This window comes from Ostrinia nubilalis, chromosome 11 (assembly GCF_963855985.1).
Source record: "Ostrinia nubilalis chromosome 11, ilOstNubi1.1, whole genome shotgun sequence".
Lineage (NCBI taxonomy): Eukaryota > Metazoa > Arthropoda > Insecta > Lepidoptera > Crambidae > Ostrinia > Ostrinia nubilalis.
In genome coordinates, this window is record NC_087098.1 from 16,099,472 (window position 1) to 16,119,522 (window position 20,051).

A 20,051-nucleotide genomic window follows, 5' to 3' on the forward strand; every position below is an offset into this window, starting at 1 on the left:
CTGATTGTGACGTGCCATCTCAAATTACTGTTATTACTTCACTTGATTTGTACAGCAATAAATTAACTTAAGCGATTTAGCTCTTGCTGTCACTTACTGCTAAAGAATTGTCTGATTTTGGCTATATATTTGGTGTTTTAAAAGTCGGAATACTTGCATTAAGACTATAATAAAAACTCCATAACATTTTGAAAGTTTTATTATTTGAACTTAACAATAACACCAACTCGTCTCAGGTACATTTTAACCCTAGTTCTTAATGAGGTCTTTAAGAGGAACTTTGCTGAAGAGCTTGGCGACCTCCTGGACGATCTGGCCGACGGTCTTCTGTACCATCGGCGGCGCCACCTCCGAGAAGATCTCCCGCCAGTTGTTGTTGGCAAACTCGTGGATGCCGTCCGCTGAAACGAAAAAATAAAGTTGTAGAGAAAACTATCTAATAGGTACCTATTAGGTCCAGCTCTCTAGGTAAATGTTTTTCAGGGTTTTGGTTGTAAACGCAATGCGACATCTTCTATTAACACCCACTTTAAAATGTAAATAAAACCGAGATTGCACATCAAGTAAGGCTATTTTCAATACTTATATGACTATAATTTGTATATTTTAAAGACTGTAAACCCTTGAAAAGGAGGCTGACAATAGTGACTGAGTTTCTTGCACTGCTTCTTCTCAGCACTGGCCCATTTATTGTCCCGAATCAGTGGTAGGGTTAATATTGGGACGTGTAAAAGTGCTTTTTTAAAGCCTATTTGGAAAAATAAATGAATTTTATGAATTTTATTTTTTTAGAAATCTACACTCTAGTAGAAATGCGTTTTTTTAAGTTATTAGTATTGCAACATGTAAATGGTGTATAGTTTCCTAAGCAGTGGTTATTAGTCTGTTATTGTCTCACTGTATGTTTTCCGAACAAAATAAAATAAATAAGACACTTAAGTAGCAGTCGGACTGAGTCATCTGAATTGCATATCATTATAGCAGTGGTTCTTAACCCCTGGAGACATCGGTGGTCCCTGGAGACATTCCAAGTGGTCCACGAAGTGCACTTGTACACCTTGGTTAAAACCACTTTTAACTGATTTTTGCAGTCAAACTGGTTTTGACCGACTATGAGGTGGTCCCTGACAAGACAGAAATTTGGTAAAATGGTCCCTCATGACTTAAAGGTTAAGAACCACTGCATTATAGAAACGATGCCTAAATGGTACCTACATATACGAACGAGTATGATGAGTAGAAAACTGAAAGCTATTATTTTTCACCATATGTTCATCTGACTCATCATAACACAACTTACAAAGCTTCTTATTCCCCTTGAACAGGTTCTGGAAGCGGAAGCTGGCTCCGGTCTCGACCCTGGAGGTCTGGTTCCAGTGCTGCACGCTCCAGAAGGAGTCGCCGCCCGCGCGCCTCTCGCTGAAGTCGATCTTCAAGTCCACCACCATGTCGCCTGATGATGAAGAGGATTGCAGGGTGAGTAGAAAGTTTTTCCTTCTATTGGTTATTGATTTTATTCTAACAAGCCATCAATTGCTGTTATCATTGTTCAAACTAATAAGGTTTGAAACGTTTAAGTCGCTTTATCTAACGTTTTAATGTGTAGAATAGAAAGGGATCAATGAAAAAAAATCGAAGCTCCAAAATATTACATGACGTTTTAATCGGCAAAAGTAGCTACTAAGTAAATCTTTGCATTGTTTCTTTTCATGCCATTTATGTTTGTCTCTCAGCAGTTTCTATTATTATTATTCTTTATACACACAATGCAATATCATTGTAACATATTATTGTAAGTTACTGCTTTGTTTGTTCAATGAAAATGCATATAATCGCGCGAAGTTTTTCGCTACACTATACACATCAATACTATGTAGTACATTTAATTACAGTGCGGGCAGCACAGGACCGTTCATTATGGAAAACCTTGGGGGAGGCCTTTGTCCAGCAGTGGACGTCATTTGGCTGAAACGAACGAACATTTCCAAGCCCCAGTCCCTCATTCCTTGTACAGTCAACAACAAAAATCAAAAGTAATAAACGATGTTCGCGTCCGAACTCTCTAGCTTTTAAAGTTATTTTAAATGAGGATTGTAAAATATACCTAGCTACCAGTAGGCTCGTTCGATAAAAGTAGCCAGGTCAGTAGTACTCACGTATCTTGATCCGGTACTTCCCATCGCCTTCGATGGGCATGACGAGCAGGCGGCCCGACATGGTGTAGTCGCCGCGCATCTCCAAAGAGCATTTCAACTCCAGCTGCAGGTGCCTTCCGTGCCGACTGGAAACATTGCCAATATAGTATAAACTACTAGCTTTCCGCCCGCGGCTTCGCCCGCGTGGAATTTTGTCTGTCACAGAAAAACTTTATCGCGCGCGTCCCTGTTTCATAAACCGGGATAAAAACTATCCTATGTTCTTTCCCGGGACTCAAACTATCTCTATGCCAAATTTCATCAAAATCGGTTGCGAGGTTTAAGCGGGAAAGCGTAACAGACAGACAGACAGACAGAGTTACTTTCGCATTTATAATATTAGTTGGGATTGCACCCAGGGAAGCGCTGGACGCAAGCCGCTACCAATCGATCAACATGGAAAGCATTGGGGGAGGCCTATGTTCAGCAGTGGACGTCCTATGGCTGAAATGATGATGATGATGATGATTGGACCCATGTGTAAAATGTCAGTTGCACAGACAGAAATTTCAATTGCGGATTTTTAAAAGAAAATACTCCACAACCCGTATAGCCAGCGTGGGGAGTGTAGGCCAAACCATTTCATCATCATCATCATTTCAGCCATAGGACGTCCACTGCTGAACATAGGCCTCCCCCAACGATTTCCACAGTGGCCAGTTGGTGGCGGCCTGCAGCATCCAGCGCCTTCCCGCTACCTTTATGAGGCCAACCATTTGCCTCTGATTAATTAGTGAGGGTCATGATCCTGTAGTTGAGACTATATTAAATGATGATGATAATGATGTAAAGAAAATAAACAAATTTTTTGCTAAGGATTCAAAATGAAACACTTTATAACTTAGAACATCATGGAGTAAACTCTCTTTGGGTAAAATCCTACCAGAAGCTAAGTATTCCAGAAAGTAAATAATGCATTAAAATACATAAATTAAAAATGAATAGGCAAGATCAAAATTTAAATAAATAAGGTAGTTAGAGAAACGATTGTTTAGTTACATAAAATATCAATATCCTGTAAGGAAAATAAACTGTTTCATATTATGTAAATACACTCGCTATCTTGATGTTCAAAGTCATCAATTGCATACAATTAATAACCCATTTATCAAATGCTCGTGACAAATGACTCTATGTCCTGCGAGACCAGCCTTAATTGGATTGGACATTATGGATGTAAAGGAAAAGAAAAGGAAAATATATTGTATCCCTAAAATGATTGTCCTCAATGCCTTTTCATAATATTTTACACTTTAATTCAATTAATATACACAAATGCTGGTACCATCTTACTTTAACATTGAACCATCAAACTCCAATACAAAAAACGTCGGTTATCGTTACCGTTAAAGTTAGGTGGTACAACTCAGCCTAAAAGGTACTTTCAGAAAATAATGTTGAAGTTTCTCGCGACTGATAGAAATGAAAAGTTAGGGAAAAGTGACAAAATTAAGAGTGTTTTTAGAATGAGGTGCAAGCTTAACTATCGCATTCTATATTAGAAAGAAAGAAAGAAGAAAGAATAACAGTTTATTTGGTTCAAACAAACGTTTTACACAATTTAAATAACATACATTTTATTGAATCAAAATGGCTCCTACTCAGCTTGTATCATGTTCCATTCAGAACATGAATGCTGGTATTCTGTAGAAACCATAATTAAATCAGTCACTAAGCAAAAACTACAGAGGGGTTGTCAAAAACACTTACACAATCTTAGTAATCTGACTGTTCTTCAGTCCTTTGATGGTGGTATCCCTGAACTCCATGCTAAGCCCAGCGTTGTTGGTCCGCACGCGGCCCAGGTGCATGGGGTCGAGAGCACTGATGCCCAGCGCTGGGACGCCGCCCGCTATCCAGGGGAGCGCGTTGGTGGCGGAACGGAGGTTGCACTGGCTGTCGCTTTCGTGACATGACTCGATGAATGGAGCTGGAATAAAAGTTGTTTTGTTAGTGATCGATTTAGCACAATGGCTAAGAATTTGGGTATTATAAGAATGCCAGAAGTCTCACAAAAACTCAAAAAAAGCTCATTTCATTTTACAAGTAGGCTTTTAAAAAAAACCCTTTACACGTTCCAGTAATAACCTTCCTACTGCTTCAGAACAATAAATGGGCCAGTGCGGAAAAGAAGCAACACAAGAAACCAGTCACTATTGGTCGCGGGTTCATCCCCGAGCTGTGCAAACATTCTGTACCTGCATGTACCTACACTATATGTACTGGGTAATTTGGGTACACACAAGAAAAATATTTAGTTGTATTAAAGGTAAATTACCTACACATAAAGTAGGTATGCTTAGTTTGGGACTAGATGTCGTCGTTTAAATATCTGGGGATAATTTTATTAATCGATCTCCATTTGTGATCTCAGAGTTTTTAACGCGGACAAGGCAAGCCCTGTTTTTGAATGCGCGGAAGCACTTTGGCATGAGGCGTGTGTGGTCCATGGACGGCAATGTGTTCATTAAGTTGCCAAACGGCGCTCGCGAACGAGTCTCCAGCAGCGAGGAGCTAGACAGGCTCATGGAGCGCCACAGCACAGTCACCCCAGTGCCCCAGGAGTCCGTCCCGAAACGTGCAGGCCGTGCAGCCGAGCCTGCGGCGCGCGTCGCAAGTGCTGACGCTTCCATCCCGAAACCAGGGGCATCCAAAACGCAGCGGGCATGCAGATCGAAGTAGTGTTGTCATAGTGTTTCAGTGTATTTTCACACTACTGTTTAAATTGTGTACTTCGCCTCCCATTTGTAACTCCAGTTGTGGGTACTAACGCAATGTTACAGTTCGTGCCTGTTTTATACCGTCACTATTTTAATCCTTTTTTTTATTTCAATTCAAGGTATTTTCACTTCACTGTTCACTTTGTTTTCTTTCCGGTATTGTTTTGACATCTGTCTGACACTTCATCACATCTGACAGATGTGTTACGTCAGAAGGGAGGCAAGGGCATTTGTACATATTCTGTATAGACAAAATAACGTTGTAATAACGGTATCTCGATAACGGTATTTATTTACTTCATCACATAAATATTTTTCTTTTTGTTTTAGTAATGTTTAAGCCTCAATAATTTAGCTGTACCTGTATTTTGTTATGCCTTCTCAGCAGTTTACGTTATTTATTTTATATCGCAAAATTTTCTTGTTTCTTCTTTTGTAAAAGTAATCTTTTTGTGAACCATTGTGAACAGTCAACCGGCAGGTCATGCGCAGCTATTAGTCGTAATAGGTTTAAATTCATGTCACTTGACTGGATAGTATAGTTTATTTTTTAATTTTTTAATATTTGATATTATTTATCGTTATTATATATATTAGTACACAACCATGTCAGATAATGATGAATCATTCGTCTCTGCTAGTGACCACTCCTCTTCTTTTTACTCTCTGCACTCTTCTAACTCCTCGTCTTCTCTTCACAATTCTCTTCTCCTAGAACTTCAAAACTGCGATAACCTTCTCAATATCTGCCATATAAACGCACAAAGCATACCCCAACATTATTCCGAACTTCTTAACACTTTCTCTTCGGATATAATCCACGCGTTGCTGGTCTCTGAGAGTTGGTTGAACCCAAATCTGAACTCAACATCATACTCACTTCCAGGTTTTGTCCTGATTCGGAACGATAGACTCGGTAAAAGAGGCGGCGGTGTCGCCATCTACCTTCGGGGCGATATTCCCTTTAAAATCATTCATACTACTCCCGGTGATTACTCTAACTCCATCGAATATATGTTTCTCGAGGTGCTCGTAAAGGGCGCTAAGGCTGTACTGGGAGTTGTATATTGCCCGCCTTCTGTCCACTACTTCCCCAAACTGGAGTCCGTGTTGGAATCAATATGTTCCGAGTATGCGCATGTTATAGTCATGGGTGATTTTAACACTGATTTGCTCAAGCCAACTCCACAGACTGGTAAGCTTCTGTCCATCCTTGAATCTGTCAACATGTCTAACTTACCGCTGGAGCCTACTCATCACAACATTGAGACTGATGACACTTGGTTAGATCTGATCCTCGTTTCTTCTCCTGAGCTCGCATCCAGACATGGGCAATTGCTCGCGCCGGGTTTTTCACGGCACGATCTCATTTTTCTGTGCTACAAGCTCCGACCGCCCAAATATAAACCCGAGACCGTTTTCCTTCGAAGCCTTGCCAGAATCGATCAAGCGAAGCTCCAACTCGACTTATCGTCACTTGATTATAGTCCTATTGCTCGTGCTGATGATATTGATAGTAAAGTCAGTATTCTTAATGGCCTAATACTGCAGCTGTTTGACGAGCATGCCCCGCTGCGATCCGTTCGCGTTAAACGCCCACCGGCCCCGTGGATTACTAGCGCAGTGCGTGCGGCAATGGCGAAACGTGATCGGGCATTCCGCAGCTTTAAGGATAATCGATCTAGTGACAGGTGGAGCACATACAAACGTGCCAGGAACCGTTGCAACAACTTAAATAGAACAGCGAAACGCCGTTATTTCCATGATAACGTGCTCTCCTCTTCTAGTTCTGATGTCTGGAAATTTTTAAAATCACTTGGTCTTGGCAAGGCATCTTGTATTACCCCTTCCTCATCCTTCACTCCCAACGAGCTGAATATACACTTTTCTTCGGCCACTCTTTTGGACGTCACTACTAAGCTCTCTACGATCTCCTATTTAAACTCTCTTCCTATTTCCACACATAGCTCCTTCTCATTCTCCCCTGTCACCGTTGATGAGACCAAAAAGATCATCCTCTCTATTAAATCGAAAGCTGTTGGCCCGGATGAGGTTAGTAGAGCGATGATACTCATGATCCTGGATAACTTACTTCCTGCCATCACCCATGTCATTAACTCCTCCTTTGACCGTGGGTGTTTCCCCTCCGCTTGGCGTCTGGCTCATGTCATTCCTTTGCCCAAACTCTCCAACCCTACCACCTTAAACCAATTTCGTCCTATCTCCATTCTACCCTTTCTTTCTAAAGTTCTTGAAGCGGCAGCTCACAAACAGTTTTCAAAATTTGTACTCGAAAACCGTCTCCTTAGCCAATTTCAGTCTGGCTTCCGCCCAGGACATAGCACTACAACTGCGCTCCTAAAAATAGTGGATGATGTCAGAGCTGGCATGGAGGAGTCACGGGTTACTGTACTAGTCTTAATAGACTTCTCAAACGCTTTTAACACGGTGGACCATGACATCCTTCTTGCCATTCTATCCCACCTTGGAGTCTCTCCATCGGCTGCGGAATGGTTCTCATCTTATCTCTGCGGTCGGAGACAGGCGGTGCGGGTCGGTCGAACATGCTCGGAATGGAGAGATCTTGCAACCGGCGTGCCTCAAGGAGGTATACTCTCACCCATCCTTTTTTCTGTCTTCATTAACATCCTTACTTCTCACCTTTCTTCATCCTTTCATCTCTACGCTGACGACCTCCAACTTTACGTACAAGCTGAACCCTCTAATATTTCTGATGCAGTCTCGCAGCTAAATTCAGACCTTCGCAGTATTGCTGATTGGTCTGGTAGGTTCGGAGTAAGGGTCAATCCCGGCAAGTGTCAGGCGATAGTGCTGGGGGGCTCTAGGCAACTGGCTAAATTGGATCTGGGATCGGCTCCCAGTGTTGTCTTTGACGGAGTTGTTGTTAACTATTCTCCGTATGTGAAATATCTTGGACTCGTCATTGATAGCACTCTGAGTTGGTCTCAGCATGTCAAGGAAACCAGCAGAAAGGTGATTGGCACACTGCGGGCACTGTACCGCTTCAAAAACTTTCTACCCTCCAGCACAAAGACCTTACTTGTGCGGTCCCTGATCCTGCCTATTCTTGATTATGGTGATATATGTTGTACGGACATCTCACAGGAACTTCTGAACAAGTTGGACCGCCTCCTGAACAACTGCATCAGATTTATTTTCGGCCTCCGTAAGTTTGACCACATCTCGTCTTTTCGCTCACAGCTTGGATGGCTTCCCATTAGACAGCGTAGAAACATTCGTTCTCTCTGTATGCTTCACTCGATTCTCTTCAATCCTGACTCTCCACCTTATCTAAAAGAGATGTTCCAGTACCTTCATTCTACTCACAATAGAAATCTTCGCTCTAATCAGACTCTTCAGCTTGTCACCCCTCGCCACACCACCGGCTTCATGTCTAACTCCTTCTCAGTCTCAGCAGTACGGCTCTGGAACGGCCTTCCGGCGAGTTTGCGAAAAGCATCCTCCAAATTTACATTCAAAAAGGCTCTGCGCAACTTTTTCAAAGACTAAAACTTTTTTTTCTTTTTTTTTTCTCTCTCTTTTCTCTGACAGGTGTTATGTGTACGCCAATATTATTATTATGTTTATGTATCTAGGTGTATGTCTATTATATTAATATGTATTCGTATGTTATTTATTTTATCTAATGCTATGTAAGTATATTATTTAAACGTCATATATTTATTACACCGCCTTAGTCTCTCTGCTCGACCTGTGGTTGACTGGCAGATAATGCCACTTGGCATTAAGTCCGCCACTGTACAGTTATATGTGCAAAAGTGTAAATAAATAATAAAAATAAATAACAAGAAAGAAAGAAATATTACTGGGTGGGTTTTTACATCCTTTTGCCCACGTGGTGATGATTATATTTTATAACGCTTAAAGCGCTATAATTATTAATCAAAGCCACATTATTTATTAATAATTATATGAGAACTTGTATACTGTGGCCATGGGAAACTTTGTTGCTACGCCCCATAAAGAATATAATTAATTTCTTATGGACGCGTGTCGCGTATAGCCCCATACAAAAAACATAAACGCGTTAGTAACCGAGACACTTGTTTTAAATATTTTCTGCTTTTTTTTATAATGGTAGAAATTAAAGAATTCTAAGTTTAAGATATTTGAAACAGTTTTCAGGAACATAAACGTATGTACTACATAGTTCTTCGTACTTGGACACACACAATTATTAAATGGCAAAGAGTCACGATTTTCAATTACTGCTGACTTAATTAAGTTGTGCGTAAATGTTTGTTCTTTGATCATAAGAATTAATCATAATATGATTACGCTGAACTGCGGTTAATATCAGTGTCATTAGGTCAATGTCTATTATTTATTTTACTTAGTTTCTAGAAAGGTTTTAAAACCTAAGTAACGCATCGTCGATACATATTTTTGAGTCATGTATCCGTGTGTTAAATCGTTGTGTGATCGTTATTGTTAATCAATTTCAACATTAAAACACAGCCTTATTGTCTATTTTTTTTATAAGTTCATAGTTTTTCAATTTAAATAGGTATTACTGTTAATAATTATTGTTTGAATTTCATGGTGTAAATAAAATAAGTGATCATTATTAATTTGATATGAAAAAAAAATCCAAAACAAATCATTTCCATTTCGTAAAAATTTTAAACTTTTGAAATATTTTATTCTCATCCCATTAATCGCATAAATTGGCGATTTTATTAATTTTTCAACAATAATGTTCTTATGCATGCAGTGGCACTTTAACAAAGTTAACATACCACTGTATTCATGAATCCTTTTTAATAGTCTTTGAATAAATAAATGAAATCATGTAAAAAGTACCTATAATTATCAAAAAATTTAAATTCAACTCACCTAAACTACTTCTCACTGAAGTCAACAAGACACAAAAGGACAAAACTAATTCTTTGAAAACCATTTTCACCAAACTTTATGCAGTTAAAACTTCAAATGAAGTAACCAATTAAACCGTTTGGGCATTTATATCAATAATGGATGTCTGACGATGATGTGCTGATGATTGATTTTCGTCTTTATAATGAGAAGAATAAAGAAAAATCGATTGCATAACGTCATTGTTAAATATGTGCCCTAGATTGTATCGTGAGTTCGTGCCTATTTTTATAGTAATAATAATTTGGTCTGCATGAATAGGAACTATGAAAAAATACAGGTGCGGATTATTGATGCACAGAATTCTAGACGTAATTGGGTGGGGAGATCCCCCAAATTGTCAATCTTCTTATAATATTTAAGTAAGGTTTCAATTATACATATTTGATTTTAATGATCCCACTGATAATTTTCCTATTTATGTCTATCTAGGACATAAGTAATTACTATTACACCATATACCATGCTAGAATCTTGGTACATAATTTATAGAAATAAATAAATGTACTTAATTAATTATATGATATTACATGACTTTTAAAGAACAACAAATAGATTCGCATTAGGTAATTACTCGTAACTTCCTATGTCCAAAATTAAATTCTGTAAATAAACGATTAGCCGAAGGAATTAACACCAAAAGTCTTGACTTATCTAATTACGAATCCAAAAATAGTAAATTTTTTCGATTTACAGATTACCACAGGAACGACATCTACCGTGATCTATAGTGACTTGGTTAGAGTCAGCTAGTTTAGATTTTACTTGGGTTTTATTTCGTCTTCACAGACATAGATGGCGTCTTTATAAAACTCATGACATAGTAAGTAGAGATTATTGCTCAGCGAATTACCTTTGTAGGCCTAGCGAGCATACATATTAACTCTTAAAAGCGATACATACAGGGTGTCCCAAAAAGTAGTGTCAAGCCGAAGCCCAGAGGTAGAGCATCACTAGGCCTATCCGAATCACCGCGACTTTTGATAGATTTCGAGTTATGTTTTTTTTACAACATACAGGTTTTTAGTTTACATTCGTGTTATGGATGTAATTAGACTTTTGAATTAGCTAGGCCTAGTATTTATCTAATAAAAAAAATCAGGCATGTAACTTGACTATTAGCGCCACAGTGACCAAAAAAATGCCTAAGCACAGAAATTTAAAACAATCATAACTAGAGATGAAACGGATAGTTGTTTGGCCGGATACCGGATACCGGATATCCGGCCAGTTGCTAGGCCGGATAGCCGGATATCCGGCGGCCGGATAGTTGGCCCATTGTCTCGTTGCATGTCGTGACGAGTTTAACGCCGCACAGGTGCTTCGAACGCGATCAGTGGGTCTATTAGTAGACTAGACTAGTCACACTTTTCGAAAACCGAATCCGTCCGAATAGAATGTCAGATTTTGCCACTTGTCTAGGAAGCAGATCAATTCGGGCGATTTCGGTTGCTATCGTGAGTGTGTGATTGAATAGCGAAAATTAAATTAGTTTGCATGCATCATGTATTGTCATCAGACCATCAGTGAAAAAAAGATCGCCTTTTTTATTTTGAAATATTTCGACATTAACAGATATTTACTATTTATGTATTCGTCATTAGAGTGAATAGCCCAGAAAGAGAAATTAGTTTTTTGGTTAATTAATATGGCTTTTGTAACTTTTTGGACTTTAAATAAAAGCCGTCATTATTATAAGGCATTTTATTGATATATTTACCTCAAAGATTAATGTATTTCATTTTATTAATAGGAAATTGTCGTAGTTTTTTATTATCCGGTATCCGGCCGGATAGTGAGTTACTATCCGGTATCCGGCCGGATAGTAAATTTAGGCCGGATATCCGGCCTACCGGATAGTTACCGGATATCCGTTTCATCTCTAATCATAACTCTAAAATTATCAAAAATCACGGAGCATATACGGGGGTGATTTGGTTAGCCCTAGTGATATTCTCTCTCCTCTGTGCTTCGGTTTGACACTACTTTTTGGGACATCCTGTATAAAAATCTTTTAACAATAAAACCTTAATATTAGTAAACTACAACACATGCTTTGATAAAATCCATAACTTGTACTGAAGTAACTTGCTGTGTGCTGTTGGTTTTAGTAGTAGTATTTGAAAATGACGTATAATTTTTTTTTACTGTAGTATAGTTCGTACGTAACGTGTTAGGTAACTTCGTAACAACTGGCGACTGGGTTCATAAAATATTAGTTGTCGCTCCACCGTGATAAAGGTCAGTAATATTTAATAGTTTCTCGTTAATATGTTAATGTAAATTCACCATAATAAATTATAACAGACCGCTTTGATCTCCGGTTTACATGTATCAGATCACGTAGCTCTAATATGACGTCACGTCATGGACCAATTAAATCGACGATGAGTCCTCGAGTGACGTCATATTAACAGGTTTCATCTCTACGGCACGGGAGAAAAAACTTTTAACGGCTGTGAAAATTTATGGTCATGAAATACAGGTGCGTATCCTCTTGTAAGAATACCGATCTGTTAACCAGAATTATTAAAAGGATTAATAAACAAAGATTTAAGCAAAAAAATTTAATGAACAATTTTTAGTAGATTTTTTGTTATTAGTAACACTGAGTAACATGATGATCAATTAGTTAAGATTCTTTAGGTTGGCATGGTTTTTCGTGCCTATATGTAATAGTGCATAGTTTTATAAGAGTAAAAATTATAATATATTAGGTAATCTTCATTTTCAATAAGACAGAATTAATATTGGTATCTTACTTTTTAGAGACGACTTAAAAATCATATGTATAATGTTCTTCACACCATCAACCTACACCTAATGACCAACGCAATTACTACATAAACTATTACCTAGTACTAGTACATAAACTATCTCGAGAGTTATAAATCGATTTATACACGTGTCAATGATTATGCATTTAATTTGAAATTAATAACAAAAACTATGTATTTAATGGTTTCGTAGGTCAAACTGGAAAACTAGTCACGTAGGACGACTCTAAGGGACGAACCAAGCCCTTACTATCCTAGCTAATAGTAACTAAGCATGTACTAATCCATTGGGTGCATCAGTGCATGGCATGCAGGTAACTTGACATATGGTCCTATGTCCCCTAGATGGGGCAGAGGGCGTCCACAACAGTCCTCCATCTCGTTCGGTCATGAGCTTCTTGAGCAGGTAAAGTTCAAGCTTTTGTCCGACAGTGGTATACAATTGATTATGGTTAATAAATAAGATTTTTTGCTATTGTCGGCCGTTTGGTGTAGTGGTTCGAAACGGACTACTATTCAGGAGGTTGCGGGTTCGATTCCCGCACAGTACAAATGTGTGCATGAACATATTTGTTTGTATTGGACTGGATGTTTTCTATGTATAATATGTATGTATTTACAAAAAAAAAGTATTTAAGTATGTTTTTATATCCGTTGTCTAGTACCCATAGTACAAGCTTTGCTTAGTTTTGAGTTAGTATATTTATTAATTTTATTTTATTGTAATATGACTCACTGAACATTGGACAACGTGACCCATATAATCATGGCTCCCTGATCACTCGCGAAGTACCTACTAAACCGGTCCTACTGCCATTAAACTGAACAATATATCAAACTCAGTAAAACTACACGTTGTTCTAAGAATTCAAATAGGTAATAAAGTTTTTATTGATGATTTAGTGTTCATTTGCATTTTAATCTGGTCTTGTGACATAAGGACTTGATTGAACAATATTAAATCAACTATTTTCCCTAATAGATTTATTGACCACCACCTATGGCTTTTGTAAACATGTTTATGAAAATTTAACGTAGGTAAAATACACTTTCAGATAAATTGGTTCCTTTGTCATGTTAATGTGTCAGTGATAAAATAATTTTAATCAAAACTAGATATTATAAATCATACAACTACTTAAATTATATTAACGAAACGTTTAAACTTGGCTGCTTGATTGGGTGGACCCCACTGTCGTATGCTAAAGGAGAGAGTCCCATATATTTTGGCACCTACCCGGGAAGGGAAAAACAAATTTTCCCCACGAAAAAATGACCATACTTTTGAAAATTATAAATACTAGATCACGTAATTACAACATATAACAAATTACTACCATTCATTTATTAAATTACACGTTACAAATTGATGTATGTCACTTCCTACATACACTATGACTGAATAATAACATAAGCCTGAGGAAATTGACCTGGCTACGTGACTCGGGGACGTTAGTTCCTACGCGTGAGGAGGTTTACCCGCGCATTTTATAGCCGCTATAAAATATTTAGTGTCGATGTTAGAAAAAGTGCTAATAAACTCATATAAAACTCAATCAACGGGGCTGTACAGTTTCGTTGGTACAGTCAGTCCTACAAACACAATGACATCCTTCTTTCCGCCGGATAATGATGCATGAAATTGATACTACACCTAAATACTACAGCTTTGTCTGCAGGAAGCAGAACTATGACCTACATATTACTTTTGAAATATTAGTGATTCTTCGTTTTTTTAAACGGGGGTAAGATATTTTCTCATAAATTGAATTAAAGTATCCTTTTCCAGGTTTCACGATGTGTTGATTGCAAATGCTACATATAAAGTGCATTATTCATGCATGCAGCCGCTGCACATGTTATTCGTGTATTCGGAATAACATATCTCAAATGATCAAAATTAAAATTGAGTATCTTTATTTGTATAGACTAATTTAATTAGTACTTGCAAATCGTCAAATGCTCTTAAGAAGCCAATACGTGTCTTATTCTTTTTTTGCCATATCAGCGCTTCGAGATAATACTGATGATGATGAGATGACTTTGACAACCATATTGTGGCATCGGAACTGACTGTAGCTGGCATAAGAGGGACTGCTAATGACTTTTTTAGTTGGCGAGTGGAGGCGCCATAGCAACTGCTGTGCAGCCGAGACCACGTAGGCACTGGTTCACACGACTTATCTACGTAATAGAATAGTGACAGAGCGAAGCAAACAGATCCAAGAGGATTCCGTACAATACCGCATCAGCAGGTAGAGCCACAAGCACTATCAAGTCAACCGTGTAGTGAAGTACAAAGTAACTGAGAAATATATTTATTGCAAGGCAATATCATAATATAATGTATTACAATTAAGTAGGAAAGGTACGAGTAGGTGCTTAAGAAACTACAATGTTCGTTTTTTTTTCGGACTGTCAATGCTGATAGCCGTGAGCGGCTTTTTCAGCTTCACCTGACAATAGGTGAGCGCAGATGGCTCTCAACCTAACTACAATGTTCAGATTTATTTACAGTCGTCTCTACATCAAATTCAACGCTGAATTACTGCCAATATACCGATACAGATTTTTTAATGAATACAAAAAGTACCTACGTAGTTATTTCGTATGCATTAGGCGTGTAAATAATATGTAGTACGTATAATATTGATTGAATTAACACCGATGGATGCAATAAAGTTAAAATTATGACGGACACAATGTTCGGCGAAGGTCGAAATAAAACCTGTCATAATAACACCTCGCGCAAATTAGCGTAACTTTTAAAACTTTCCACGCTCCTCTTGAACCCTAAATATTGGTTTGCGTTAATGAACCGCTTCGGATGGGTTCCGCGTCCGCGCGCGTCACTCGCCGCATTGGCAGTCGCCCGAGGGTTCAGTACAATTTATCGACCCTACATGACTCGGGGCCGATTCACTGTCAATATCACATAATATCTATAAAACTGCTTCTTTGGACATTTGAAAGGATAATTATTATCTTCTTCTTTTCGTGTCGACAGCAAACCTACACAGTGTCAGCCCAAAACTCCGCCACAAGAGTGGCGTTGTCAGCAGCACTCATCAAATCCTTCTGAGTGCAGTTGCTTGGGCACTCAGGGCACGACATTACTAACGGGATTGCTACCATGTACCTTAATTTTGAGTTTCTGATATTTCGGCACTGTTGCAAGCGCCATGTAATAATAATTATGTTAGTGACCATGAAAGTTTAAAACAATATATTTTAAAAGATATTGTGCTAGTCGCTAAATATTGCCTTTACTCTGCAGTATCAGGATTATACGCATTTTCACAGTTGATAGAAATGTATCTGTGACCTAGTGGTGAGAGATTGGACTCTCGATCCGCAGATTCTGGGTTCGACTTCCAGATTGAACTCAGTATAACCACAGAATACATAATAGTAGCAACAGAAATTGCACTCCCTTAATCAGGATCAGATGCCGACATTTTAACGGTAATAATAATAATGCAAAAGGACATTGTCAGAAACCGCCTAAAAAACCGCCCAAAAACATTAACCCATCATAATTATTTTCTATTTTTTTTAATACATTAAGCACCCTTTCGTTCTAATGGACACTTAAGCATTGAAAAATTAAATAAATAAGTCTTTTAACGTTTATTCTATAATACTATTACAACTTCCGGACGTTTTGGTGCGTGGCATGGTCTAAAACCTATCAAGTTCCATAATTTTTGCCGATAAAATCTGTACGAGGCATTACCGTACTTTATTGCTGGGAGTCCATGTATAGTGATGTTCCTGCGGCCATCATAGACAATAAAATATCGATTTTGAAAATAAAATAAATCGATTAAACTGCTTTGAAGACTAGATTTGCGTTAAAAGCTAAAAAGATATTGACACTATTACAAGAAGCTATCTAAAGTGTCCAACTGGTCGAAGGTCGTAAATAAAATAAAAATAATTAGGACCATAAACTGATATTCATGGTATCATAACTGTAAAAGTGTCAGAATCCGATGTTGAATCCAATGCCAGTTGAAGTGTGAGAAACATATATCAACCTAGTATAGTTGCCAGTCTCTCATAATCTATGCCAATGAGGGTTTTCGCGATTGAAAAATCCGCCAGATGGCAATACGTAGACGTGAGGTCCAAATGCTGCATGATTGGTTATTTTTGACATGACATTGACAGATATCCACCAATCATGCAGCATTTGGACCTCGCGTCTACGTATTGCCATCTCGCGGATTTTTCAATCGCGAAAACCCTCATTCATAGCACATTAATAATAGACCAAATGAACTTTTATAGATTGTGAAAGAGAAAATAAAGATTTTATTATTTTATTAAAATCTTGCCACGAAGTAGTTTTTCAGTAGAAACCAGGATTGGATAATCGCTACAGGCAAGTATCAGAACATTTTATAAATATTTTTAATCGATTATATCCTTGTGAATCGTTTTAATAAATTGTCATTTTACTTTTTCAATTAAAACTTTTTCAATCCCTAGTCTTGTCAAACTGTCATAATGTCAACAAATTATAAATGTCACGTCAGTTGACTCAATTTCAGTCTTCTGTGCGTTTATTGTATTTTTATTTCAATGAAATAGTGCTAAAGGGTTAGTACTAAAAGTGAAAGCCTTTTTTCAGAAAGAAAACCAATGTGGTGCCCTTATTATTCATACTGTTTGAAAGTTACAAGTCAGTGATACAGAGTTGCCGACATTATAACTCCGTAGTGATACCATACCAAAGAAGAAGTTTTCCTAAACACACACACTTGTGTTATTTTTATATGTGATCAAATAAAAAGGATTAATTCTACTGCTCAAATGGAATAACTTATCCCAAGAGACCGAATATAAAAAAAAAACCTCTCCATAGAAATTATCACCATCACGAGGATGTGAATTTTTTTGAGAATTTGATATTGGTCCTGTAAGAAAAGTAGTTGTATTTCAGTAGTAGAATCAACCCTTCTTGTTTCATCAGCAAGAGTAACTATAAAAACGCCCTGTAGGTAGGTATTATTAAGCTGAAGAGTTTGTTTAGTGTCAAAGACTGTCACACAGTGTAACTTAAATTGGCATATTATGATAATGAACATAAAAACTTAAATAAATATTTATGTTAATATTTTTTGTATTTATTTATTTTCCCAAAGCTTCACAGTGACAGCTGAAACAGCAATACTGTTGTAAAACTAAACTTGGAACAAACTGTTACAAATATTTTACAAATTAAAATAAAACCGCATGTTGCTTTACTTTCTCGTATAGGTAATAAATGTAATTAATGGCTAGATTATTAATGTTACTTTGTTACCCTCAATAGTGAGGAGATCTTATAAAATGGTAACCCTGATTTTCATTGTCATTCAAGTGCTCTTTCTTCGCATAGGCTTCTGTGATTTGGCCAAGGGCCACACACATTGCGATAACATTATGCGACATTGATTTGACAGCAGCGGAGTGAAGTCTTGCGACTATGCAAAATGATACCCTGTAATCGTAGCGCATATAGACATAGACGGGGCGGGGCACATAGCTCGTAGAGCTGATGGCCGCTGGGGCAGGAAAGTTCTTGAGTGGCGACCACGAGCCGAAAGACGTAGCGTGGGCAGGCCTCCCACTAGGTGGACCGACGATCTGGTGAAGGTCGCGGGAGGTGCCTGTATGCGAGCGGTGCAGGATCGGTCTTCGTGGAAATCCTTGGGGGAGGCCTTTGTCCAGCAGTGGACGTCTTTTCGGCTGAAACGAACGAACGAACGATACGTATTACCACTATTTACCAGACATTACTATTTATTGCATACTCGCCGGATTACACGTAGGAGCACGCGCGTTACAGCTTCGGCCTTGCATTATTATAAGATCTTGTTCCGCCCTTTTACGAACTTCCTCCGTGAGGATATCCCCGCCGAATTCTATGATGAACCTATCAAAAGTAATATTCTGCAATGTCAACCCACCACAAGGTGGACCGACGACCTGATAAAGGTAGCGGGAAGGCGCTGGATGCAGGCCGCTACCAACCGTGCGATGTGGAAGTCATTGGGGGAGGCCTATGTTCAGTAGTGGACGTCCTGTGGCTGAAATGATGATGATGATGATGAAATGAATGAAAATGACAAATCTTCGAACGTGTATAATACCGTGCCAAAGTAATCATATAATTTTGGCACCTTAATAACTATTGCCGTTTTTGTTGTAAAGATCATGCAGCGCTACTTGCGGATATTATTGGAAAGAAAACTATGTGGGCTCTAGATCTGAAGCCGCTTTAACGAACACGAAGTGCTCATACAATGCGGCGTATTTTCTTCCAGTCTTTAGTCAGGACTTTAGTCGAATTAAAACCCCGGTTGAACGTGATATAGCCGCACTAGAATACGATGCTTTTTTGCATAATCGCAAGACTTCGTTCCAGTGTCGACCGAATGTTATCACGATGTATGTGGCCCAGGGGTTACCGTAGCCGCTAAGGTTTGAAACTTCTTGCTTAAAATATTGTAGTCTTTGGCATAGACTACGACGGTAGTCATGGAGATAGGAGTTTGTTATCTCGTGTCAGATGTAAATGGTGAAAAGAAAACTCATGATTCGTGTTATTTTTATGCAATATGTAGGTATTTTATAAAAGTGGAACCCCGAGTGATCTCCAAAACCCATTCTATTATTATATACGATTCGGCTTCGATATCTATAATACAATAGGAGTTTATTTCATGTGTCAGATGACAAGAGTGGAAACAACCTACGATTCATGTTGTTTATTTACGTGCAATATGTGGGCATATTATAAAAGTGGAATGCCGAGTTGTATTTCTAAAACTTGTTCTATTATTTTATACTATTTGGCTGCGACTCGGCGTGACGACAATACAAAACATTTTTCGCGAATCGGTGTTCATACATTCACACAATACATTAGACGCCATGTTGTCATAAACGACATATTATAAAATCGCTGTGATTTAATATTCTTAATCATTAATTTTATGGCAAGTGTCCATCAGGAATCATTGTTCTTACACACAGAATCGTATTATTTCGCTTTCGGGTAGTAATATGTCAAAATTGTTGGTTCTTAGGCGAACAATGTATGGAGAACGAACATTGTCCTTTCCAATGAACCTGGTGCATTCGAAATCGCACCTTACTACTACGCTCACAAGAGCGCAATTTATTTGTGATCAGAATTGATCTACCTCGCAGCTCAAGCGTCAGGGTTGTTTAAGCAAAGTAAAATAAATAAAAACTTAATTTTAAGAAGCAATTATTGTATTTACGATTAGTAAACGTTAATCTAGTGGTGTTTGTATTTCGTACCATCTCCAAAGTACCTATTAATAAACTTCAGTGTCGGAAAATAGACACGGTGAAGTAAAGTTAATGTTTTATTAGCTAAAATAATGTTTTTGCTATAGCTTTTTGCCATAAGTATTTCAAATTTA

The 20,051-nt window shown here is 38.1% G+C and overlaps 1 protein-coding gene across 1 annotated transcript; it reads right to left on the bottom strand.

Moving 5' to 3' along the window:
* Nucleotides 1-228: 228 nt before the first annotated feature.
* On the bottom strand, nt 229-4,386 carry LOC135076001 (protein takeout-like). Its single transcript, XM_063970447.1, has 5 exons — nt 4,350-4,386; nt 3,906-4,125; nt 2,157-2,281; nt 1,301-1,453; nt 229-401 (listed from the first exon to the last, which is right to left on the bottom strand). Exons 1-5 carry the CDS (start codon nt 4,384-4,386, stop codon nt 250-252), a joined length of 687 nt encoding a protein of 228 aa, XP_063826517.1. The 3' UTR covers nt 229-249.
* Between the last annotated feature and the right edge of the window lie 15,665 nt (nt 4,387-20,051).